We start from the raw sequence: 27,162 nt of genomic DNA, 5'->3' as shown, positions 1-27,162 counted from the left end.
TACACGAGACAATATTCGGGTAACATAGACATTTTTCATAAATCACCACAGTTAGTCAAAAATATAATGAAACAATATGATTTTAGTTACCCAACCAACAACTATCAAACGGTCTATTAACCATCTGACTATGTGGGTGGGGTTGTTGCTAAAATAGAACATTGTTCACCAGTTTTTTCCATTTTAAACAAATGAATTTTTATGGGTATAACATATACTATATATACAAAGAACATCACAATCAACAACACGACAACTTCAATAAAAATAGTTACTAAACAGACACTTTTCTCAAACATACAACAATTTTATTGTTGAGCAACATCAAACTACAACCACTAATTAAAATACAACAATACAACGCATTTCAAGAGAACAAGTGCTTGTTTGAGGTCAGGGCTCCAAACAACATATCGTAAAACATTAAATAGATACTTCCTCCGATCCTGGCTTCCAATAAAGAAAAGTAGCATCATTTATGATTAACCGATTACGAGCTTATTATATTATATATGTCATAATCTTAGCCAATTTGAGGTTTCCTTCTTGAGTTGCTAAACAGAATATGATCTAGTTTGTCCTATTCTGAAGTTCCAAGTCCTCTTTTTGTAAAATAGTTTTTTGCAAATTACTTTGTTTGCATATTTAACTAATACCAAACACTTGAATCCAAGCATGATTGGTGAGGAACACAAATCTTGTTGCTCTCTTTTCCACCTAAAAATATCATCGATATTTTGTCAACAATAATGGAGAAAAGAAATGCAAAGAAATTATGATGAAAACAAGAACTTGTAATGATAACTATCTCCTAATGCAGAATACTTACAAAGGGTATCAGCTTCAATATACTTCAAGAGAACCCAAACTAAAACGCATTTCAAGAGAACCCAATTCACGAACCGCAATAGCCCATAAGCTTCATGTTTTCCAAATAAAGCAACAACATACCCTCGCATCATTCTATTTCCATCTACAACTGATAAGCACAAAATATAGGAATTGTTCAAAACACGGAACGTAATCGCCTAATCGGATCATAAATTGGTTTAAATATAGCGATTTTATATTTTAAATGGTTCGATCTTCCGATATCTGTTCGAATAGAAGTTCATACACAAGAGATTTGTTGGAAGAATTTACCTTGAGGTAGATCTTCATTTGATAGACATGGTAGTGATCGATTTGAAGAACTGGGGAAGTTAAAAGGGTGCTCATGTCTATTGGTTTTCAGGTCGCTGTTGGTACCCAGAGGCAAACCAGTCAGGCTCATCTCTCCGACTGCCTTCCGGCCTGTAAAATGACGACGTGTAGATTGTAAAATAGAGAATAGAGATGATTGGCGCATCTTAATGGATTAGGTCGAATAGTTAGATACTGACTTAGTGACTTGTATAAGTGTGAATGTTGGAATCTAACCTTAATCTCAAAATTAGTCCTTGATAAATAGTGTATTCCAACAATGGTCCCTACACTTATTATCAACATACGTGTTTGGTCCCACGACTTTAATTATTCAAAGAGTAATAAGTAATCCATTTTATTGGCACAATGTCATAGTTTCACTCTAAGTTTCAAAATTTTAGCAAAACCAAATATTTATGGTTTCATTTTGCTAGGGTTTTAAGCACCATAGTATCGATTTAAAATCGAAACCGCACTATTAAAACCAAAATTGCAGGACAAAACCAAAATTGCATTGCATGACAAAACCGCAAAACTCATTCATTGGAAAAACCACACCTTTAAGCATACAAAACCACTTTGGAGAATCATTCACATAAATTTTGGAATAGGTTAATACACATAAGATAATATATAAGATATTGTGTTAAATATTATTGGTAATTTACGTGAAGTAAGATCTATATTTATAAAAGCATAAAAAACGTAACGGCTTTAATTTTATTTTCATTCTTGTAATTCGTCAAATATAATTAGTCTGTGATCCGTTAAAATCTACTTTCCATACATATTAATCGGAGAAAACCACTTCCATAATAATACTGTGATCCATCTCGTACCATTTATCGAAAAGCCAATTGGAGAAGATTTTTCTTGCTGTGAAAGTTTTTGTTCGAAAATGGGACGATTATTCTTCGTCGGCGGCAACTGGAAATGCGTAAGTATCCATTGCGATTTCGATTCGTGAGTCGCAATTTGTATATCTCGATCATTTGACGTATATCTTCTATTGATTTGTGTTGCGTTTCTTTGTCAATATCTGTTTAATCTTCCATTGCATAATAAGCAATTGCTTGTTGTTTATCTAATAAGAGCCTGTTTTGAATGAACAGTTGTATCATCTCACTCGTGTTGATTTTGTCAATCATTTGATCATTTCGAATATGTAATCGTTTGAGGATTGATTTATTCTTCTCTTCGATTGTTTTCAATGGATTCTGAAACTTAATTTCATCGATTTGAAGGAAAATCAATCACACGAATAAATGTATTCATTATCGTGCTAGCCTTCAAGGATTAGCTTCCTCCTTCTATTGATATGATGATTAAGGAGATTGATCTAACCATCTTTTTATTGTAGAATGGAACCTCGGAGGAGGTTAAGAAGATTGTGTCAATACTTAATTCTGCTCAAGTGCCATCTAAAGATGTTGTAGGTAAACCCTAAACAATACCATGTTCTGATTTCATTACAAATGCTTATGAATTCATTCCTCTTTGGATTTTGATAAGATATATACATTCTGTTTTCATGTTTGATATCTCAAACTCAACCATTTTCCATTTTCAGAGATTGTGGTGAGCCCTCCTTTTGTCTTTATCCCCTCTGTTAAAAGCGAACTGAAGCCTGAATTTCATATCGCTGCTCAAAATTGTTGGGTTAAAAAAGGAGGTGCATTCACCGGTGAAATTAGGTATATAAGTATATTTCTTTACATTTAATCAATCTCCTCAAAATCATTCATTAATCTATTAGACCTATCCCTTTTTTTGTATATTCAGCGCAGAGATGCTTCTGAACTTGGGCATCCCTTGGGTTATCGTTGGTCACTCTGAAAGGAGAGCTCTAATGAACGAATCAAACGAGGTCCTTTTTTTTTAATTAAATAATTTCTTTATCCCCATTTGATAATGAAGACGTTAATAGGATTATGATTTACATTTAACTTTTCCAAATTACTTTTTTTTTTTTTTTATCAGTTTGTTGGAGACAAAGTTGCGTATGCGCTTTCTCAAGGCTTGAAGGTGATTGCTTGTGTTGGGGAGACTCTTCAAGAGCGGGAAGCTGGAACAACTATGAAAGTTGTTGCTGAACAAACTAAGGCAATTGCAGGTGATTTGGAAATTATTATATGTTTTATTTTTCATTTTTAAATTGCTTAATCGTTTTTTACAATGTGAAAGTAACAAACATCTATCATTTTCATGAATATCTTTTTTTTTTTTTTTTTTTAAAATTTTCAGATAAGATAAAAAACTGGGATAATGTTGTCCTGGCTTATGAGCCAGTTTGGGCTATTGGAACCGGAAAGGTTGCTACCCCAGCTCAGGCTCAAGAAGTAAGTAGGAGGGTATTTATGTCTTTTACACAAATAAAAGATCGATAGTGAATAATTGTCTTTAACATGGGATTGTTAATATTGGCATAAAAGGTACATGCGGAATTAAGGAAATGGCTTGAAACAAACATTAAGGCTGAAGTTGCTGCTAAAACTAGGATTATATATGGAGGTATGTTTATGATGCTTATGTTATGTTACACATGATAATTTGTAATAAAACAATAACTTATGGATCAACTTAAAACACGATGAAATTTATTATAATAACGTAAAAATTACTGTTAATAGATTCTGGATTTTAATTTACAGGATCTGTAAATGGTTCCAATTGCAAGGAATTGGCAGGACAAAATGATCTCGATGGTTTTTTAGTTGGTGGAGCTTCTCTTAAGGTAAACAATATTGTTATTTATATTCATTCTTGTTGCTCTATTTGACACGTGTCTAAATTAATTAATTAATTTTTTTTTTTCTAACATGTTTTATGCTTGATGTTGTAGCCTGAGTTTATTGACATCATCAAGGCTGCTGAAGTAAAGAAATGAATTTTGTATCGGTTGTGATGCCAAATTTTGATGATTTAATCAAGATGATCTCTTCAATTTATGATGCAATTGGCTGTTTTTTGTTTTTTAATTAAATTCGTTGTATGAAATAAGCAAATATTGAATATATTAATCGTTAGAAATCATGGTATGTCTTTTAAATTTAATGAACAGTCACATTAGTATTTTACTTATTATATAACTATCATTTGATTTCTGTTAATCTATTGAACTCTATAAAGTTTTATATATGGAACATTTTTTTTTAAAATTCAATTTTTTTTTATTTTTTATTTTTTATCATTCAATAATTCAATGAATAGTGAACTCTAAACCCATTGTATGTCAATTTGACATCCTACTATGTTTTAGTTTAATCATGCTATTGATCCCATTCAATACTCATAGTTCCTATTGCCTAAAATGCTTGATGACATTAAAATCAATTACAATAACTTTAATTTAATTTATCTACGTAATAAAATGCAAACATTTGTGGATAGAAACGAATATAATCTCTAATTGTACTAGTATATAGATACAAGTAAATGACAAAGTGAAAATAACAAGTCTCAAAAAGTGACCAATCGAAATGCATGGTGGAAACGGGAATCGGTTCTGATGAATACATTTGTAATTTGTTTGTACGGAGTCATGGATACCAAGATTCTAAGACATCAAAGAATAAAGACAATATGGGATAATGATGTTAAGCTACTTGTGTTGATCAATGTAATGCGAAAAAAAAAGTAAAGTGTATATGTTGAATCTAGAATGCAGCGAGAACATAATAGAGTAGATAAGAAAGAATTGTCAACGATGTAAGGTGATAGGTCATTTTGTTGTTTTTCTGATAGTTGAATTTTAATTATCTAATAAAGTACATAAAGTTTATTATTCTTTGGTTTTTAGTGATCTTTATTTTTCCCTATATATTTTTTTTACTTATAAATTATTATTATTATTATTTTTGCAATTAATCATTGTTCACCGCAATGTATATTCATATGCGTATTAATAACAACCACTCAACATTTTCTTTAACTTATATCTTAAATCAAAATTTCCACAATTTTACAACTTGTAACTATGGATGAACGTTTGGATCGAATATCCAAACTGGAACTAGATTCAAACTGAATGGTTCTCAGTTATGTATTTTAAACTTATTCGGTTATCGGGTATTTCGGTCCAGTTTACCTAGATAACTGATTATAAATGAATCAGAACCGGAAATTGAAGAGTCATTTTTTCTTATACTTGTAAAACTTTTCTTACGAAAATTACAACTTTTACAATCAATATGATTAGCAAATTCGAGCCAATGTCGTTATTTTTAGACCCTTAGTCCCTTTTCCTGCCATCGAAACTTGCTTTCCTATAAAACATTTCCATTACTATCTTAAATCATTGATGTCTACATGCACCTTTGTTTGTTGTTTATTTGTAATGATTTTTATGCTTATAGGGTTTTCGTTTATCAAATCTCCAAAAGCAGACAACTATTTTCAACTAGGATAGGAAAGTAAGAGATCTATTTATGTGAAAGAAGATGCATATCTAACAACTGTTTACCTCATTTTCAAATAACACCTTAAATTTTTTTTAAAAAGGACCAAGCTACCACCTTATATTAAAAAAAAGTACCAAACTATTCGGTTCAAACGCATAGTGTATATGTTTTTCCGTTAATATTCGAACTTGAACCTATATTACCTGAACTAAACCGGTCCTGTACTGTAAGGGATGGAGCGTTATAAGGGTCAGAAGCCCCCCCCCCCCCCCCCCCCCCCCCCCACACACACACACAGTTGTTATATAAGACTTTCTATTAGTACAAACGACAAAACTTCATAACTACAACTTTCTATTATGACAAACCACAAAACTCCATGATTACAACTAAATAATATGGTTTAATATGTAGTAAAAACAAAATATATAATGACTTGACGACTCTTTAAAATGTAGTCTTTTGGAATCATGGATGAATATTAGCAAACTAAATAATATGGTTCTTATTAATACGTAGTAAAATCAAAATATATAATGACTTAACGAATCTTTAAAATGTAGTTTTTTGGAATCATGGATGAATATTAGCAACTATTTTAAAATGAAAATTGAGTGTTAAAACGAAAAAGAATGGACTTGTATATATTCTTGTACGTGTGATGAGGTAAAAAGAAGAGTTCATATTCATTGTGGAGCCAACATTCCCTCTCAAAAACGAAAGACGATCGAATCCCAAAAGCTCAACATCTGCAAATTGCTTACAATCTCTTTAAATTTCACCCCAATCCCTGATAACACGAATCTTCTCCTCCTCCTAATTTCAACTCGAATCCCCTTTTGTTGTGGATGGAAAATTTTCATTACAGTTGTGAAGAATCAATCGCGTTTTACTCGTTTGCGTTTCATCCTTCCTATAAATACGATCATGGCCTGAGGTTTGTAATGCACAGTAGTATTGGGGTTCACTGCAATTTGAATTTGCTAGGGCTCGTAATACCACTTGATTTGGATTCAGGTAATTTCTCAATCTTTTCACTTACTCTCATCGTTCACCAACTTCTGTAATTTGTCGATTTCATCATTATTCTTACGATGTGCTTTTCAACTCAATTTTCTAGGATACTTTACTTGTATCTTCTTTTTGTTTATCGATCTTCAAACTCTTTTTGTTTATCGATCTTCAAACTCTTTTTGTTTATCGATCTTCAAATTGTGCACAAGTCCTATAACAAGTTTCGTAATGGATGCAGGATATTTTTCTTGTACATTTTTATTGATCAAGTCTCATAAAGTAATTTGTAAGTGATACAAGATGGGTTTCCTGGGAACTGTAAGCATCCTACTTCAATTTCTTCAATTTATGTTTCATCTTTTTTAGTAATTAATTGACACTTATAAAGTTAATATTCATTTTAAAAATATCTTTTTTGCTTCTTTTTCTCATTACCTTTTTTGCTTTTGATTATAGGACAATGATGGTATTCAAGAAACACAAATTGGTATGCTCTATTGCCTGCAAATTAACATATCTTTCTTCTTTAAAAAGTTTCTTTAACATATCTTCAATTTGGCAGTGATACGCAATGGAAGAGAAATCTTACTTCAGGTAACTACGCGTGTATAGTTTTCCAATACAACTGATTGTATTCATAACATTGTATTTTACTAGTTTCTTACTACACCATTGTACTTTCAAATTATCCCTTATTATGACCATGTACTTTCAAATATCTACATACTATTATGATGACATGACACAAATTAGCATATCTTTTTATGCAAACTCTGTTAAATTCTCAGGCTTTCAACTGGGAGTCGCGTAAACATGATTGGTGGAGAAATTTAGAACAAAAAGTACCCGATATGGCAAAATCCGGGATCACATCAGCTTGGTTACCCCCACCAACTAATTCGTTTTCTCCTGAAGGTTTGTAAATTTTCAAATCTAAAAACTATATGTATATTTGTATAATATCAGTTAAAATCAAGGACTTTATATATATCTAATATGGTATCAGAGCAATCTCAAACAGACCGTAGAGATATATTGTTACTTTTTGAATTTTTTTTTCGTAACTTTTCACAGGCTACCTTCCACAAAACCTATATTCTCTCAACTCTTCGTATGGTTCTGAGGCTTTGCTTAAAGATTTATTAAAAAAAATGAAGCAGTATAATATTCGACCAATGGCTGACATAGTTATCAATCATCGTGTTGGGACTACTCAAGGGCATGGTGGTAAATATAACCGCTATGATTGGATTCCATTGTCTTGGGATGAACGCGCTGTTACTTCTTGCACTGGTGGACTTGTATGTATCTTATCACCTCAAACCACCACACTAGAAATAAAATTAAAATTATCTGGATAAATGATGTTTAAAAAGTATTTGAGAAAATAACACAGGAAACAAGGTATTATTTGCAAAAAAGTTAGTATTTAATGGGGAAAACCCTTGTTGCTAACTTTTTTTAATCATGTCTTGTATTAAGTAAAATAGAAAAACTCACGTATAGCTTACCAGAATAATTCATTATACAAAGGGTAAAATGGTCATTTACTCTTTTCATACAGGGTAACAGGAGCACAGGAGACAACTTTAATGGAGTTCCAAATATTGATCATACACAAGACTTTGTTAGAAAAGACCTTATTGGTTGGCTAAAATGGCTACGTTACACTGTTGGTTTTCAAGATTTTCGTTTTGACTTTGCAAGAGGGTAATGTTTTATAGGGTCTTGAGTTTTATATTTTATAAAGTTTTATTGAAAAATTTATCATTATTAATTGTAGTTTACTAATTTTTCATGTAGTTATTCTGCAAAATATGTGAAAGAATACATCGAGGGTGCAAAACCAATATTTAGTGTTGGAGAATATTGGGACTCATGCAACTACAAAGGAACCTACCTTGATTATAACCAAGGTGAATAAATTGAATAAAATGCAACTTTTTTTTTTTTTTTTTTGTTTTAAACTTTTATATTCTTCTAAATTTTTAATATTATTGGAGAAAGTTTTTATGATTAACTTAACATATTTTTTGTTTCTGACTAATTTTAATTACAGATAGTCATAGGCAGCGTATAATCAACTGGATTGATGGCACAGGGCAACTTTCTACAGCATTTGACTTCACCACAAAAGGAATCCTTCAGGTAAAGTGAGTTGTATTATATGCATGAAAAGTTGTACATTAGTGTTTAACCTTTTGAAACTTTCATCTTTCCATGCAGGAAGCTGTTAAGGGGCAACTTTGGCGTTTACGTGATGCACAAGGGAAGCCGCCAGGTGTCATGGGATGGTGGCCTTCAAGAGCTGTAACTTTCCTTGATAATCATGACACTGGATCCACTCAGGTATACAATTTTAATTTTTCAAGAATTAGTGGATTTCATCATAGTATTGTTTGCATGCAGCCTTTAATCGATTTCATGCCCCTGCTCAAACTCCATTAACTTTGTGATTTGACCATTTTGCCATTATTCAAACACCTTTTCTGTTGGGGAAATGACCTCAAAGATTCCCAACAACCCGCCCAATGAAAAATAATGGAGAAATTCAACATGGAAAACTCCAAAACCAGAGAGTAGAAAAATTCACTATATGATAAATTGTTACAATCACATAAACAAATTTATTGTACAAATGTTGCAGGGTCATTGGCCATTCCCTTCGAATCATGTCATGGAGGTACATTTTTTTTTTTGGTAATATAATTTACATGTTTTCATAAATCATTGACTCTAACTTGATGACATTATTCAGGGATATGCTTATATACTCACGCATCCTGGAATACCATCGATCTTTTATGACCATTTTTACGACTGGGGCAGTTCCATGCACGACCAAATTGTGAAGTTGGTAAGTTGCTATTCAAATGAGTGCCATTATTATTATTATTTTTTTTCCATTATTGCCCTTTATCTTACATTGAAACAAATATGCAGATAAATGTGCGCAAGGAGCAAGACATACAGAGTCGATCCTCCATTAGGATTCTTGAAGCTAAGGCTAATCTTTATGCAGCCATAATTGGAGAGAAACTGTGTATGAAAATCGGCGGTGATTCATGGTGTCCCACTGGTTCTGAGTGGAAACTGGTGGCACATGGGCACCAGTATGCAGTTTGGCATAAGTAGGCTCAGGAAGGATCGTATAAGATGATAAGTTAATGATCTTGAGGATGTGATACAATATTTTGAATCAACTACCGCTTGTCTTGTTCAATAAAGTAGTTGAGTAGTTAGTTGTATGTATAAGTTTTGAGAGCTTTTACATCGGTGATTTGGTGTGTATATGTTGTTGAACCCGTTCTTTGAATAAGAATTGTGCTATTTTTTGGGTTTCCCTTCTAAAATTGCTTCCATATAATATAACTATATAAGTATTAGACAAAATTACAAAAACCTTCCTTGTGGTTTGCTAAAAGTCAGTATCTTTTAATTTTTTTATGCAATGGTCCTTATAGTTTGCAAAACTTGCACAAATGACCTTTTTTACTATCTCTATTAGTATTAGGAATTGAATTTGTAAGGAGATTTTTATCTTTCAAATATAAATGAGAAGAGTAGGATATGAACTTGGGACCTAGTCCTCATCTTCCTTACAAAAGCCTTAGCCAACTAGGCTAGAGTCACATTTGTATTATATTTTCGAAAACTAGTTAATATTATCTACGAATCATAAATAAATTAATAATAATAAATTAAAAAAAACAAATTATAACTTTTTTTAATACACCTAAATATATTTTTAGCGTAAAAAAATTACAAAGAATTTATATGTATTTTTTACATATTTGTTTTACGTAAAAATTTTATGTATTAAAAAAATATGTTTTCATATAATATGTTATTATCTTGCTATGATTCTAAAAAATATTTTTATTATAATATATATATATATATATATATATATATATATATATATATATATATATATATATATATATATATTAGCTTTATGTAGAAAAAAAGATTTTTTTAATGTATTTATTTTATGTAAAATATGCTTTTTATATATTTAAAAAATATGTTTTCATATAATATGTTATTACATTGTTATAATCCGAAAATATACTTTTAAATACCTAGAAAAACGTAATAATATATTGTACGAAAACATATTTTTTAAATATATAAACAAAATACATTTTTGTATTGTATGTTATTACATTGTTATGATCCTAAAACATAACGTATTAATATATATTTTAGGATCAAAGCAAAACGGCATATATATTACGTAAAATAAGCTACAGCCGTTAACATAACATAAAAATGCGTTTTTCTATAATATACTATTACGTTAACATTTTTACGTAAAAGTACTTGTATATTCGTTTTAAATCAACTAAAGACATTATGATAACGTAAAAGTATATTTTATGATTATAACAACGTAATAACATATTATGTGAAAATATATTTTTTAAATACATAAAAAACTTACTTCACATTTAATAAATATATACAACAAACTTTTTAATAATGTTTTTTTAAGATTACGTTTTTTTATTTATTTAAAAGTATATTTTCAAATTATAACAATGTAATCACATTTTACACGAAAACATATTTTTTAAATATATAAAAAAACATATTGTACATAAAATAAATACGAAAAAAACTTTTTTTTTTCTATTTGAAAGAAAAACAAAAATTTATTTATTTATTTTTATATTAAAACATAAAAATATGTTTTAGGATCATAACAATGTAATAACATATTATACAAAAACGTATTTTTTAAAAATACATAAAAGCACATATTTTACGTAAAACAAATACATAAAAGAAACATATAAATTGTTTGTAATTTTTGTACAATACACTAAAAATATATTTTGTTTTATTAAAAAAATTTATAAAAATATGCTTTTTTAATTTATTATTATTAATTTATTTACGATTTGTAGATAATATTAATTAGTTTTCGAAAATATAAAACAAGTATGACTTTAGCCTAGTTGGGTAATGTTTTGGTTGTTTAAGGAAGAGGGAAGGATGTCCTATATTTGAATCCTTCTCCCTTCATTTTCTATCATTTATATTATTTTAAGATAAATTACAAAAATGTCCATGTGGTTTATCAAATGTTATGAATTCAGTTCCTTTATACTTGAAAATGCGAAAATGTTCTTACGAATTTAGTGCCTAACGGATGAAAACTAACAAAGTTAGTAAAAAGGGCCATCCGTGCAAGTTTTGCAAACCACAATGACCATCTGCATAAAAAAAATTAATTGGGACTGACTTTATAACCTTTGGCAAACCGTGGGGACTATTTTTATAAGTTTGTATAAATATTAGTTAGTTACTCGTTTATCTTTTTTGGGCTTCTAAGGTTGGTATTTATCTACTCATTAATACCACTTTTTGTTGAAAATATTGTGAATAAGTACAACCTCATATTTATTTCTGTATAAAAGTAAAAGTGTACAAGTCATGTATTCGTATGAGTATAAGTAAGTGCAGGTTGATACACACGAGGATCTGAAATGGGTCAAAAGATATTCAGGTTGGATCCATTTCTGTGGTTGGGATATATAAGAGGAGAGAGAGAGAGTGTATTGGGATGATCAGATATTTTTCTCTCGTAATAAGCTCTCTTACAGTTAGGGTTTTCAGATAGATCTAAAGATCTAACAGCTGATCTGTTGTATTTTCCTGATCATTCTTAGTATTCAGATAGATTGTAACTTGTTCTTTTATCTTCAGATTATCATTTTAGATTAGGGTTTGAGTGAAGTGTTATGAGAGTAGAATAGGATTTTTTGTAGTGAGGTTTCATTGTAAGTTCTTGAAAACCTTCTGTTTCTTTGTCCTCAAATGATAAAAGGAATGAAGATTTTGGGAAATATGTGTTTGTGTTTTTTTTTTAAAATGGTATCAGAGCTCAAGGCTCGTCGTTCCTGTTCTTGACGTATCATCTGGTGCTCGTTGTTGCGATCTGTTGTCATCGATGTTCATCTTTCCGCATAAGGTTAGTCCTTGTGTTTGATTAACCTATTTTTTGATTTACTTTGTTTAGATTTAGGGTTTCGTTTCTGTTTACCCTATTTCATAGTTCTTTTATGAGATCCTGGTACTGCGATAATTTTTTGTTGTTCCTGCAGATTGTGTTTCCTGTTGGTGCGAAGATTTGAGTGAGTCTGAAAGTCATCGATCGAAGTCATCGATTAATCCCTCTAATCTTCTCTTTGGGGTCGGATTTCATCACGGATAAACCCTTTGAGTAAAAGGTTCAGGGAGTCGATTTTTTTTAACAAACAAATTGCCTTATGCACTGTGAGGTTTTCTTGTTCCCTTCTTCTCTTTTCTTGTAGTAGTAGTCGTGGGAGAACCTGGTGTCTTGAGTACATCAGTTAATTGTTGATTGATTCTGTTTTCTTGTTCACCTTGTGTTTGGTTGTCTTGGGCCCCGACAAACTGTGGTGACCATCTGGACTTTAAGCCAACACAAGTGTTGTTTTTTGTTTTTTTATTATTCATTACTTGTTTCTTCTTTGATTGGTATATCTGTTTGTGATCTGCTATGGCTGGAGATACTCCTGAGGGAAGTGGTGTACCTAAGGATTCTCCTGTTGACTTTGATGATCCTTTGTATATACATCCGTCTGATAATGCAGTTACCTCTATAATAACAATTAAATTGACTGGTAATGAAAATTTTCGATTATGGCGTAGTGCAATGACTAGAGGCCTTAAGGCCAGAAATAAATTGGGTTTTGTGGATGGAACTATTGTTGTTGAAAAAACTGATGAAACTAAAAAATCTAAATGGGAACGTGTGAATGCTGTTGTGTGTAATTGGTTATTAGGGTCAATATCTGAAACAATATATGCTAGTCATGTTTATTCTGATAATGCTAAAAACATTTGGGATGAGTTGTTTGAAACTTATAATAAGGCTGATGGTTCTGTAATTTTTAATATCCATTAGCAGATAAACACCTTAAAACAAAGTGGTTCTTCTCTTTCAGACTACTATAACAAACTTGATTCCTTATGGAAAGAATTTGATGGGTTGACTAGTTTATCTGAATGTGTTTGTGAGGCTGCAACTCAACTAAATGATCATTCTAAAATGATGAAATTAATGCAATTTTTAAATGGTCTTGATGATGTATATAATCAGGTAAAAGTCACATTCTCTTAATGGAACCATTACCTAATGTTAAAACTACCTTCTCAATTCTCTCTAGAGAAGAGTCTCTTCAAAAGAATGGTTCTTTGAGTTCTGTTATTTCTTCAAAACCTCAAGTGTCTATTAATAGTAAAGTTACTGATTTTAAAAAAGGTCAAGGTCAAAATAGATTCAGAAATCAAGGATTACAGTGTAAGCACTGTAATCTTAAGGGTCATACAATAGAAAGGTGTTATAAATTGATAGGATATCCAAAAGATTTTAAACAAAGGAATGAAAATAATAATCAAAATAAGTATGTGTCTGTGAATTCTTCCTCTGTTGGTCCAAACAGCAGTTCTGTAACTTCTTCTGAGTCTGTTCATGGTAGTGAATGTCACTATCTTACAACTGAACAGTATTCAAAATTTCTTCGTCTCATAAATGAGAATTCTGCTAGTGAGGATGTATCTGCTGCTGCAAATATGGCAGGTACATCAACATACTGTTTTAATTATTTTGTTAGTTTAAATAAACCTCAAAGTTGGATTGTTGATTCTGGGGCAAATCAACATATGATAGCCTCAGAATCACAACTCCAAGACACTGTGGATGTGTCTAGACTTAATCTACTTGTAAAACATCCTAATGGTTCTTCTGCACAAATAAATAAGATTGGGAATGTTCAGTTGTCCTCTAATCTTACTTTATTTGATGTCTTTGCTGTGCCAAACTTTAATGTTAATCTTTTGTCTGTACATAAACTATGTAGGGATAATGGATGTGAAGTTATTTTTTCTGAACATAATTGTAAAATTCAGGATTCACTATCAAAGAAGATGGTGGAGAATGGTAGAGAATCTGGGGGGCTATATTATCTAGATCATGTTCCCTCAGGTAATTCAGTCAATCTAACTAATTCTAAGTGTTGTGTCTCAAAGTTAACCTAGCATAGCAGACTTGGTCATCTTGTTGACTAGGCTTTAAACACTTTAAAAGATAAACTGAAACTAGGAAATGAGTCTCTTCCCCCTTGTGATGTTTGTCATAAGGCTAAACAGACTAGAGAGTCATTCTCTCTTAGTCAACATTGTTCAACTCAGTTAGGTGAATTAATTCACTTAGATGTTTGGGATCCTTATAGACTTTCTTCTGTAGAAGGGTTTAAGTTTTTTCTGACTATTGTGGATGATTTCTCTAGGGCTACTTGGGTTTTTCTTTTGAAATCTAAAAGTGAAGTTTTTGATTGTTTTAAGACTTTTGTGAATATTTTACTAAATCAATTTAGTGTTAATATTAAGGTTGTGAGATCTGATAATGGTACTGAATTTGTGAATAATCAAATGAAATATTTTTGTATTGAGCGTGGTATCATTCATCAGACTTCATGTGCTTACACTCCACAACAAAATGGTGTTGTGGAAAGAAAGCACAGACACATACTTAATGTTGCACGATCACTTTTATTTCAATCAGTTGTTCCTATAAAATATTGGGGAGATGCTGCTTTAACTTCAGTATTTTTGGTAAACAGAATGCCTACATCAGTTTTAAATGGATTATCTCCTTATGAACTTGTTTATAAAAGAACACCCAATTTTGATCATCTGAGAGTTTTTGGTTGTCTTTGTTTTGCTGTTAAACAAAATATTTCTGATAAGTTTTCTGAACGTGCTGAAAAGTGCATTTTATTAGGATATTCATCTGATAAAAAGGCTTATAAACTTCTTAGTATGGATACTAATACATCTTTTATGTCCAGGGATGTGAAATTTTATGAGTTAGTGTTTCCTTACAAGTTGAAGTCAACTAATGTTGACAAAAAATTTTCTATTTTTTGGCCCTAGTGATCCATTTTCCTATGATGATTTTGATACTAATGAATACTTAAATGATTCTATTAATCTTGATGAGCTGAGAGTAGAATCACAATTGGATGGTGCTGATGCAGCCACTCACCTGGATGATGTTAGTTCTAATGATAATGTCAACCGTAGTGGCGAGGCAGTTGTGCCTCCCACTGTTGGTTTTATTCCTTCTTCCTCTAACATATCTAAGGAAAATAGTCAGTTACCCATTATCCCTTCTGTTGAGCAGTCTTTAGGTTCTTCTAGGTCTAGACATGAGTCTCACATGTCTGTAAAGTTTTCTGATTACATTGTTGAAGGGAAATATAAATATGGAATTGAAAGAAATATTAATTATTCTTTATTAGACAATAACACAAAATGTTTTATTTCAAATTTAAATAAAACTGTTGAGCCTAAAGACTATAAAGAAGCTTAGCTGACCCAAATTGGGTTAAAGCTATGAATGAAGAGATGTTAGCTCTTCATAGAAATAATACTTAGGAAATCACAAGTTTACCTAAGAACAGAAAACCAATAGGTTGTAAGTGGGTTTTCAAAATCAAATACAAGTCTAATGGTGAAGTAGAAAGATATAAAGCTCGCCTAGTAGCTAAAGGGTATAATCAAAGAGAAGGAATAGATTTTGAGGAAACCTTCTCTCCTGTTGCAAAAATTGTGACTGTAAGAATAGTTATTTCTTTATGTGTACATAATTCTTGGCCTTTATATCAACTAGATATTAATAATGCTTTTTTATATGGTGATTTAACTGAGGATGTTTATATGTCTCTTCCTCCTGGATATTATTCTATTGGTGATTCTAGGGTTTGTAAACTTACAAAATCATTATATGGTTTGAAACAAGCTCCTAGAAAATGGAATGAAAAACTTTGTTCTTCCTTGTTTTTGTTTGGTTTTAAGCAAAGTATAAGTGACTACTCTTTATTTGTAAGGAAATTTAAAGGTTCATTAACTGTATTGCTTGTATATGTAGATGATATTATTTTAACTGGAAGCTGTGAACTTGAATTACCAAAAGTTAAGGATTTTATGAAAACTCAGTTTCTAATCAAAGATCTTGGAACTTTAAAATATTTTCTAGGAATTGAAGTAATAAAATTTAATAATGGGTTGTGTTTAAATCAAAGGAAATATTGTTTAGAATTATTACATGAATATGGTATGCTTGGGTGTAAACCTGTAAATACTCCTTTGGAAACGAATTGTCTGATAAAGACTGGTGAAAATGATAAAGAAAATTCCTTGTTAGACAATAAAACTGAGTTTTAGAAACTTATAGGAAAATTGATATACCTGACAATTACTAGACCAGATATTTCATATACTGTTCAGGTACTTAGTCAGGTCATGCACAGGCCTAAAAAATTTCATCTAAAAATTTCTTTTAGACTTTTAAGATACTTAAAAAATAGTCCTGGAAAAGGAGTGGCTATAACCAAATCTGATAAATTTGAACGTAAAGGGTTTGTAGATGCTGACTGGGCTAAGTGTTTGACTATAAGAAAGTTAGTATCTGGATATTTTAATGATTGTTTAATATCATGGAAGAGTAAGAAACAGTCTATTGTTTCTAGATCTTCCACTGAAGCTGAATATAGAGCTCTTGGGACTATTACATGTGAAATAATTTGGATTTTAAAAATTTTGTTTGAGTTAGAAATTAAAGATCTAATTCCTGTTTCTGTTTTTTGTGATAATGATTCAACTATTAAATTGGCTTTAAATCCTGTGTTTCATGAAAGGACAAAACATTTTGAAACTGATCTGCATTTTATTAGAGAAAAAATTTCTAATGGAGTGGTAAAATTGGTTAAAATTTGTTCTTCTGAACAAACTGCAGATATATTAACTAAATCTTTAACTATAAAGCAACATGATTTTCTAACTAAGAAAATGGGTATTGTTTATATTTTTAAAAGTGAAAAATAAATATTTCGATTGAGGGGGGATGTTGAAAATATTGTGAATAAGTATAATCTCATATTTATTTCTGTATAAAAGTAAAAGTGTACAAGTCATGTATTTGTATGAGTATAAGTAAGTGCAGGTTGATACACACACGGATCTGAAATGGGTCAAAAGATATTCAGGTTGGATCCATTTATGTGGTTGGGATATATAAGAGGAGAGAGAGAGAGAGAGAGAGAGAGAGAGAGAGAGAGTGTGTGTGTGTATTGGGATGATCAAATATTTTTCTCTCATTTTTTCTCTCGTAATAAGCTCTCTTACAGTTAGGGTTTTCAGATAGATCTAAAGATCTAACAACTGATCTGTTGTATTTTCCTGATCATTCTTAGTATTCAGATAGATTGTAACTTGTTCTTTTATCTTCAGATTATCATTTTAGATTAGGGTTTGAGTGAAGTGTTATGAGAGTAGAATAGGATTTTTTGTAGTGAGGTTTCATTGTAAGTTCTTGAAAACCTTCTGTTTCTTTGTCCTCAAATGATAAAAGGAATGAAGATGTTGGGAAATATGTGTTTGTGTTTTTTTAACACTTTTACTTTTAGTTCAATGGATTGTATCGACTTCTGAATCAAACCCTCCCATCTTTAATCTTTATTAATTTGCTTCTCAATACTATAATTCCTTTTCTTTTGCATTGTAATTGAAGTCAACACATAAAGGTGAGGGAGAGTTGACTACGCCTAACACAATCTTAAGTTGTTTTTATGAATGTTTTAAAAACCAATATTTTAGTTGAACCGATATGATGATCGGTTTTCGATTCAACTGGTTTGACCGTCGGATCAACCGGTTTCTATAATTTTCATATTTTTTCTTACACATAGATATATACAGAAATTAAGAATTTAACGTCTACACGTTCGAAAATTAAAAATACACATAAAAATAAGTTGTAGATTAATCCAAATACATTAAAATAACACATAACCATAACTTTTCACATTAGTCCTCACATAGAAAAGAAACTAAATTATTGTTGGATTAAGTGTCTAAACTCATAACTATAATTGGGATGTACTTGACCCGATAGTAGCATGGTCATTTTGGGTTGCCTTTACCATAGCAATATGATAGGATGAGTTTTGGAGAAAGATGTTGATTTAATGATTTATTAATATATTATAAGAATAATATATTAATTGAGAAATCATATTATTTAATTAGTATTGATCAGGAGTTAATTTGAAGTTAATTTAGTGATCAAAAGTGACTGATTAAAAGAACAGAGATTGATATTGCAAATCACTAATAGTTGCAATTGGGCTAATGGATCACCTTGGAATAAGGTTGGACGAAATCTATAGAAAGCCCATAGAGAATTCGTCCAAGGAGTATTCCAGAAGGTGCCCATGGGCTGCTTAAGGCTTAAGCACTCAAATTAGAGTTTCCACCTAAAACCCTAGCAACCACAAGTATAAATAGACCCCATGGCTTACACAATTTGGCCCCTATGCATTCATAGAGAACCCTAGCCAATTTTTAGTAGCCTCTATACTCTCTCTCTTGTTCATCCATTCCTAGTTGGTGTTTTTGACTACAATAGAGGTGCAACAATTGAGGCACTAAGCTCTTGAAGGTCAAGATCAACCAATCAACAAGGAAAATGTATTCTTCAAACTTTGGTTTATTTATTGATTTCAAAAATATGTATGCTAGATTAGGGTTTTTGCTTTAGAAAGTTACTATGCATGTATAACTTGAGAAAGACTTAGATCCAAAGCAATTAGGGTGTCATGTGCACCATAGGAATGTTGTAATGCTCAAAACCCATCAGTGGTATCAGAGCTTAGGGTGTTTTTCTATTATATGATGCAATTGTAATGTTTTCAAAGCTGGAAAATTTTCGATTTTGGTCTATGACTGGTGGACTCGACGAGTCCTATGAAGGAACTCAACAAGTTGGACCAACTCGATGAGTCCATGCCCTAACTCAACGGGTTGGTTTGTCAGATGGCAGATTTTTTGGATTTTTGACCTAAATTAGATTTGGATAATTACCATAAATTGTTTTAACTGTTAAAATTTGAACTGATATGATAGTGGATATCCTCATCTAATTGAAAGATAATTGTCAAGTTTTAAGATTATTATAAGATTTTGTAATAAATAAATTATTTGTAAAATTTGATTTGAATTTTCTTACAAAGTAAAACGATAAGGTCAAATTTACGATAATGATAAATTATATGATTAATTTAATTGTTTTAAAATTTGACCTAAGAAGTTTTGAATAGTTTCAAAACTTGCTCTCAAGTTTTGGAATTTAAAATTTGATTAAAAATTTTAATTTTGAAATATTAAATTCTAAAATCCTAGTGTTTTAAAAGTTTAAAATACAACCATTATACTATTATAATATTAAAAGTTTAATATATATATATATATATATGTATATATGTATGTATGTATGTATGTATGTATGTATGTATGTATGTATGTATGTATGTATGTATGTATGTATGTATGTATAAGATGAGTCAGTCTTACCGTTAGTAGGCTTTATTCATGAAGCCGATCTCTAAGGGGGTATAAGGAAATTGCTTATAAAATGATGGTTGAATGGGTGTTCACTCTTACCCATCGCTTCCTTGATTGGTGGAGGGTCGTTAGCCAAACGGGTAGGATATGGCATTAATTCTTCATTAGTAAGTATAATGAAAGTTATAAAGTAACTAAATGTTTTTATAAATTCTCAATCTTAGTTACTTTAGGAAAAATGTGAAAATGATGCTATTCCATGAAATTGCACTTTTCACCTTGCCAAGTAGTTAGTGGAGCGTGTGTAGTTAACCTACACTCTAACTTGGACTAACAAGGATGGCAAAGGGTAGCTCGAGAATTATCATAGATCAATGGAGCGTGTGTGGTTAACCGACACATTGATTAGGTGGTAAATGACTCGAGAGTACCAAGCTAATTTTCATGGTTATTCACACATTGTTTGTGATCCTCGGTATCCCAGTCACACACTTGAATGGCATAATCGAGATTAAATATGCCATTGAAAAGTTCAGTGAATCTTAAAAGAATTTAGGAATTTCATTTCATTTAAAACCTAATTTTTCATTTCGTTTTTCTTGGTGGAATTGGTAAATCGTCATTTACCTACCTTCATGTAATTTGCAATTGGACTACTGCATCCCTCTTCCAAATTGTGAATTATAGTGTTGGGTCCTAGTCTTAATATTTCATTTGGGTGTTATATTAAGGATTGCTTATCTAATCTAAACTCTTTTTCTTTTTCAGATATCTGGCTCAAACAACGCTTCTAGCTCGAACTCCTCAAGCTCCTTTTCTCTTATGAGCATTTGTAGGAGGGTCACCTTCAATGGGTCCAATTTTAATGATTGGATCTGCAACAATCGCATGGCCCTCCGATACGAGGAGAAAGAATACGTCCTCAACGAAAAGCTCAAAGAGATAGATGAAAGCAATGCTTATCCTTAAGAAATAGTTGAGTTTAGGGCTCACGAAAAAGACACGAAAAAGGTGTCGTGTATAATGGTAACCACTATGACTCCTGAGCTCCAGTGGTTCTACGAGGACTTCTAGACTTATGAGATGTGCCAAGATTTGATGGAAAAGTACCATCAAAGTGCGTGTCAAGAAAGGTACGAGATTGTCACCTCGTTGATTACGACTAAGATGAAAGATGGAGAGTCCATCACAAGCCACTTGCAAAGGATGCAAATGTATGTGGATTGTCTGCTCATGTTGAATGTCAACTTTGACGAAGAGTTGGCGATTGATATCATTCTCCACTCTTAACCACCCTGTTATGATCAGTTCAAGATGACTTATCATATGAACAAGGAGGAAGTCACCTTGAGCAAACTTCAAGGTCTGTTAAGAACTACTGAAAGTGGACTGAAAGGCAAAGTTGTCACATCCAATCCTGCTGCTGCTGCCCCAGTCCTAGCTATTAGGATTTTTGCATACTCATGCCATTGACTATGGTCCTTATCATACTCATGACATCGACTATGATTAAACCTTTTCACAAGTAGCTATGAACAGATCAATAGGATATTATTTAGTATAACTTCATATTCTTAATATAAGATACATCAAATAGATTTCAAGAAATAATGTTTTTCTTAATAGACATTTACTATAAGATATCTATATAGATTAGCCTGGAGGTTTCTTAATCCCTGTTATCCTAACCAAGTGTTTAAGGCTTAAGATCCACTTGTGGATATAAAGCAAACATCTCAAGATTGGAATAGTCATTTTAAGATAAAAATACAAGGTATGCTTTTATATCAAAAATGAAAGAGAACATGTTCGTTTACTAAGAACTAGTGTGAGGATAGTGATATTCCTAATTTTGTGAGACATACTTAATCATTCTAAATGACATTCCCACTTTGTAAGGTGGTTTTCACCTTGACTCGGAAAGTATTTCTAAAATGAAAGACCTAGGAATGACAAGATACATTCTTGGAATGTAAAATCTATATAAAATAGATAAGGATGAATGTTAAAGGTTTTAAAATTCTTTTTGCATGACATGAAAATATCTTGAAAGAGGTAAAGATACAAGATTCCTTAGGAAGATTCTTGACATTATAACATGACACCATTTTCGAGTTTGTCTCAAATGGATCTAGCACATAGGTTTAAGTTAGATAAAATGATTTATATCATATTTTCTTGGCAAATGAATACATCATTTTATGTCATATCATGAGACACAAAATTAAATACATAGTTAGGTCACTAGATGTTTGTGAGAACATTCTAAGAGTACTTAAGAAGAGCTAAGAGACTGTATATGAGATAATTAGTTTAGAATAAAACCTTAATGTAAAGAACTACATTGGATTATGATTTCTAAATAAATACAGATAAATATGAATTATAATTGGATTATGAATGCATTTTGGAATGAAGAGTAAGTTTAGTTGGAATGAGATCCAAGCAAAAAAAATAGCACAATCTACTAAATAAGAATACACTACTTTTCAGAAGTTAAAATCAAATATAATTGGATGAACTAGATCATTGAAAACTAGGTTGAATCATTCCATTCAAGGATACCCTAGAAATCCTTTGTGAGTAATAGAGTGTACTTAATCAAGCTAAGAAACTCTATGTCACATAAGAGCACCAATTATATTCTCAAAAATATTTAACTATACTTAGAGTAATGTCAAATATGGAGATGATTGTATTCGCAGAATTCACACAAATTAAATTTAGTCGAACCTATTAATAAGATAAGTATGAGTGGTCACACTTCAGCCATATGAATTTTATTATTCTAGTAATGGGATTTTGATTTGAATTTGGTTTTTGGATATTAGAACATTGTAACGATAACTATTACATAATGTTTCGATATACTGGGATTTGATCATTACATTAATACTTATGTTCTATATTAACATGTTTAATCAATGAATAATCTTATTATCCTAAAGGTTCATAGTCGGTCATAATTGTGGGAGAAATTATGAAGTAAGACTAATTTGAAATGGATTGGCTGACTCTCACTAAATGAAAGTAGGCAAGTGGTTGTAACCCAGTTTCATAGGTACTTGTTAGAGAACTAGTAACAGACTCGCATCAAGATCATCTCATAGATCGCAATTAGGGGTGTACAAAAAAACCGCAAAACCGACCCGAACCGGCCGATCCGAACCCGAAAAAAATGAAACATAAAAAAACCGAAACCGAAAAAACCGGATATCAACGGGTCGTTTTGGTTTGGATACTTAGGTATCCGTGGATAACCGAACTGAACCGTTTGATATATATATATATATATATATATATATATATATATATTCGTTTTGATTGAACTTTTAGCTATATCCCAAACAAAAATCATGATCGACTATTCCAATTTTACACTTCTACATTATGTTTTCTTCTATTTTTATTTTTATATTTATTATACCGATTATATTGTATGTTATTTGACATTTATTATGTTTTTATAATTCTTTGGACTTAGTAATTTTTAGAAAGAAATCGTTGGAATGAAGTTTGTAATTTTAATTGTATTTGAATTTTTATATTTAGCGGGTACCCGTGAACCGAACCGTGGTTACCAGCTTCTATACGGTTCAGTTCGGTTTGGTTATTTTGCTAATTCGGTTCGGTTTCGGTTAGTGCAAATGAAGTACCCGCCCCGTGATGACGGTTCACAATTTTATTACTATCCGAACCGAACCGCCCAGTTAACACCCCTAATCGCAATTATGAGTGATACCTGATTAAAGGTACTATCTTTGTATCCTTAACGCCTAAGATACATAGTGGAACTTAAGTGTAGGGAGTGGTATGCTTTGATATAACCAAATGTTGTTCCTTGACCGAGCAATTATCAAAGTTATAGTCGGGTATGGTGTGAACTATGTAAGAGGCTTATGTAGTCAAGATGAGATTTGTTCCTCTTATGTGTTGATAGTTAGACCTCTAACGGGCGTTACCCAAAGTTGAATTACAAATGAGATTGATTGCGATCCAAGGCTCATGTTTCAACAGGATGTTTGTAACAAAGGGATAATTGATAAATTTACCTTAATACATCAATTAAAGATTAGGGCTTTTAGGAATTGGATGTTGATGAATAGCATTCTTCGTCATATGTTATTGGGGCAGTGAAATGTTACTAGACGTTCACAACTATCTATATCAATCTATGATTAGTCTTGTGCAAGTGAGAGATTGAAAGATCTTGTATGCCCAAGAGTCATTATAGAATGATATTGCTAATAATATATGATCTTATAGGGTCACACCGTATAACAAGTTACTGCAATTGATTATTTATTAGTATAATTTGATTATTAATAAATATATCAACACTTGTATTTAATTGGAAAATTATTATTTCATGGAAATAATATTTTACTAATTGAGAATTTATTATTTGTGGAAGTGAAATCTTCAGAAAAGTCTCAATATTTATGGAAAAGTTACACTTTAATTCCAAGATTTTTTTTGAACGAAAAAGTCTCGAAAACCAACAAAAATTTACAGTTTGACCCTTTTTGACCGGTTGAAACCATTACCAAATTAATTTGGAACTATTTCGTAAACTAACACAAAATATTGAGACTTTTCTATAAACAAAAAATATTAGGACTTTTCTGTAAACAAAAATATTAAGACTTTTCTACAAACAAAACCCTTATTATTATTATTATTATTATTATTATTATTATTATTATTATTATTACTATTATTATTATTATTATTATTATTATTATTATTATTATTATTATAATTATTAAAAATATAAATAAGAATACTATTTTTTAAACTTGTTATTATTAATATTGTGACTAATACTTATAAATGCATTTAAATGAATAAATAATATTAGTGACATTGTTTAAGGGTGGAGGTGGAGGAGATGGTGATGCTTTTAGCATTGAAATCGTGAATGTCTGCTTTTATATTTTTACTTTGTATATGGTCATTTCACATTTGTTATTATGGTCATTTCACAAAGAAGTTGCATATATGTAAAATTGTTTATAAATAGTTTAAGGTAGAATAGTGGCTCACTTTGTATATAAAATTGTTTAAGGTAGAATAATTACTTTCCAAATCCAAGAAATCCACTACAAACATCCACATAGGTAACCCATATCAAAATTCAAAAGTATTAATTACAATATATTGTTTAATAAAAATTAATAGGAATAATTCAAAAGTATTAATCAAAATTCAAAAGTATTAATCCAAAAAAATATCATATTGCTTTTTATTAAACAAGGTATTGTATTAATACTTTTGAATTTTGACATGGGCTACCTATGTAGATGTTTGTAGTGTATCTGTTGGATGTGGAAAGTAATCCTTCTACTTTAAACATTTTTATATACAAAGTGAGAAATCATTCCATCTTAAATTATTTATAAACAATTTTACAAATATGCAACTTCTTTTAAATTGTTAAGTATTGTTATTCTGAATTGAAAACAATAATAACAAATGTGAAATGACCATATACAAAGTAAAAATATACAAGCAAATAATTAGTAACAATATTAATAATAACAAGTTCAAAAAAAGTATTCTTATTTATATTTTAAATAATAATAATAATAATAATAATAATAATAATAATAAAAATAATAATAATAATAATAATAATGTTTGTAGAAAGGTCCTAATATTTTTGTTTATAGAAAAGTCATAATATTTTTTGTTTATAGAAAAGTCCCAATATTTTGTGTTAGTTTATGAAATAGTTCCAAACTAATTTAGTACCGGTTTCACCCTGTCAAAAAGGGTTAAACTGCAAAATTTTGTTGGTTCTCAGGACTTTTTTGTTAAAAAAAAATCTTGGGACTAAAGTGTAACTTTACAGTAAATATTGAGACTTTTCTAAAGATTTTCATTTGTGAAAATAATACTTTTTTTTTTTTTTTTTTGGAGAAACAACAACTTATTATATACTTATATTTATATCTTAATAAACCAGTTAGAGTTTATTTATATATAAAAGGTAGTTTTATAATATATATATATATATATATATATATATATATATATATATATATATATATATATATATGACTAGTTATACTTGTTATATATAAAAGACAAAACTGCACAAATGGTCAATGTAATTTGCTTAAAATTGCCACTTTGGTCCAAAAAAGCTTGAACTAGCACCAAAGGGCAAATGTTTTTATTTTGTTGCTTGTTTGGTCCAATCTGTTCTGATTTTTTTTCAAAATGATAGATTTTCCCTTGTTAATATGATTTTCTCTTTTTTCTTAATTGTTTTTTTGATTTTTAAAATTAAAAAAAATAATAATAAAATAAAATTAAATCTCTCTCTCTCTCTCTCTCTCTCTCTCTTACACACACACACGCACACAAACATAAGACAAAAAAAACCACCTACTCCTTCATCCTCTTCCCTTCCTTCACTTGCAGCAACTCAAGCTATGAATATTTTTTTTTTTATTTTTAAATTGGGCCAAATATTTTCTTTTAATTTTTTACACCATCATCAAAATCAGTACACACTTCAAAATCTCAAGGCATATTCTTCAAAGAAACAACACTGAAAATACAATTAAAAACATTGATTGTCAATAAAAAAATCATTCAGCCTTTCACAATTAACATCGATGCTTTATTAAAACTTATATTGAATCAAAAACAAAATTCATCAACACATTGATTCAGTCAAAAGATCTTTTAACATAATATCATCCAAACACGAAATCAACTAAAATCTGGAAAATTACCCAAGAACACTTCAATGGAAAATACCTTAACAATCCGAATTATCAAAAGACAATAATGTAAAAATTTTATTTGGATTATTGTATCGATCTAGATAGATATAAATCCATAAAGCAATATGAAAAAAAATCCATGAAATCAATCTAGATGCAGATTTAGAAACCGAACCAAAATGTAGAAATCGATCCAGATGTAGAAATTAATGTTGAAATCGATCCAACTCGATCTGTCGTCAAATGACCACCGGAGTCGTCACCCCCTTTGTTAGTTCGTCTTCTCCGGTATAATCAACATACCTCGTGTTCTTCAAAACAACCTTTTGAACGACATACCTCGTGTTTCTCAAATCTTCTTTTTCAAGCTTCAATAATGGTGGCCA

The 27,162-nt window shown here is 30.5% G+C and overlaps 3 protein-coding genes across 3 annotated transcripts; 2 read left to right on the top strand and 1 right to left on the bottom strand.

Annotated features, from left to right (window-relative positions):
* Positions 1-235: 235 nt before the first annotated feature.
* Positions 236-1,392, bottom strand: LOC145011866 (uncharacterized). The gene is made up of 3 exons (XM_078970615.1): positions 1,144-1,392; positions 830-979; positions 236-717 (listed from the first exon to the last, which is right to left on the bottom strand). Exons 1-3 carry the CDS (start codon positions 1,346-1,348, stop codon positions 650-652), a joined length of 423 nt encoding a protein of 140 aa, XP_078826741.1. The 5' UTR covers positions 1,349-1,392; the 3' UTR covers positions 236-649.
* Positions 1,393-1,922: 530 nt separating this feature from the next.
* Positions 1,923-4,266, top strand: LOC145010896 (triosephosphate isomerase, cytosolic-like). The gene is made up of 9 exons (XM_078969465.1): positions 1,923-2,122; positions 2,546-2,621; positions 2,756-2,879; positions 2,968-3,052; positions 3,166-3,298; positions 3,430-3,524; positions 3,618-3,696; positions 3,837-3,919; positions 4,028-4,266. The coding sequence occupies exons 1-9, from the start codon at positions 2,084-2,086 to the stop codon at positions 4,070-4,072; spliced, it is 759 nt and encodes a 252-aa protein (XP_078825591.1). The 5' UTR covers positions 1,923-2,083; the 3' UTR covers positions 4,073-4,266.
* A 2,030-nt stretch (positions 4,267-6,296) lies between these two features.
* Positions 6,297-9,952, top strand: AMY2 (alpha-amylase-like 2). The gene is made up of 13 exons (XM_078970103.1): positions 6,297-6,602; positions 6,838-6,917; positions 7,056-7,086; positions 7,162-7,193; positions 7,388-7,514; positions 7,674-7,900; positions 8,164-8,309; positions 8,403-8,515; positions 8,659-8,747; positions 8,826-8,948; positions 9,247-9,282; positions 9,358-9,456; positions 9,543-9,952. The coding sequence occupies exons 2-13, from the start codon at positions 6,900-6,902 to the stop codon at positions 9,732-9,734; spliced, it is 1,233 nt and encodes a 410-aa protein (XP_078826229.1). The 5' UTR covers positions 6,297-6,602; positions 6,838-6,899; the 3' UTR covers positions 9,735-9,952.
* The last annotated feature ends 17,210 nt before the right edge of the window (positions 9,953-27,162 follow it).

Source organism: Lactuca saligna, chromosome 8 (genome assembly GCF_052625555.1).
Source record: "Lactuca saligna cultivar CGN05327 chromosome 8, ASM5262555v1, whole genome shotgun sequence".
Taxonomy (NCBI): Eukaryota; Viridiplantae; Streptophyta; class Magnoliopsida; order Asterales; family Asteraceae; genus Lactuca; species Lactuca saligna.
Note: the sequence above shows the minus strand (reverse complement) of the source record. Positions and strands in the feature narration are given on the sequence as shown.

What these genes read in the sequence shown, in the direction of transcription:
- LOC145011866 (XM_078970615.1), bottom strand. Translation starts at nt 1,348, where the DNA reads ATGCGCCAATCATCTCTATTCTCTATTTTACAATCTACACGTCGTCAT. An exon ending in AAATGAAGATCTACCTCAAG is followed by an intron (nt 980 to 1,143) that starts GTAAATTCTTCC and finishes TGTGCTTATCAG; the next exon opens with TTGTAGATGGAAATAGAATG. An exon ending in TATTGAAGCTGATACCCTTT is followed by an intron (nt 718 to 829) that starts GTAAGTATTCTG and finishes TGATATTTTTAG; the next exon opens with GTGGAAAAGAGAGCAACAAG.
- AMY2 (XM_078970103.1), top strand. An exon ending in GAAGAGAAATCTTACTTCAG is followed by an intron (nt 7,194 to 7,387) that starts GTAACTACGCGT and finishes TTAAATTCTCAG; the next exon opens with GCTTTCAACTGGGAGTCGCG. An exon ending in CCACAAAAGGAATCCTTCAG is followed by an intron (nt 8,748 to 8,825) that starts GTAAAGTGAGTT and finishes CTTTCCATGCAG; the next exon opens with GAAGCTGTTAAGGGGCAACT.
- LOC145010896 (XM_078969465.1), top strand. Translation starts at nt 2,084, where the DNA reads ATGGGACGATTATTCTTCGTCGGCGGCAACTGGAAATGC. An exon ending in TCGGCGGCAACTGGAAATGC is followed by an intron (nt 2,123 to 2,545) that starts GTAAGTATCCAT and finishes TTTTTATTGTAG; the next exon opens with AATGGAACCTCGGAGGAGGT. An exon ending in TAATGAACGAATCAAACGAG is followed by an intron (nt 3,053 to 3,165) that starts GTCCTTTTTTTT and finishes TTTTTTTATCAG; the next exon opens with TTTGTTGGAGACAAAGTTGC.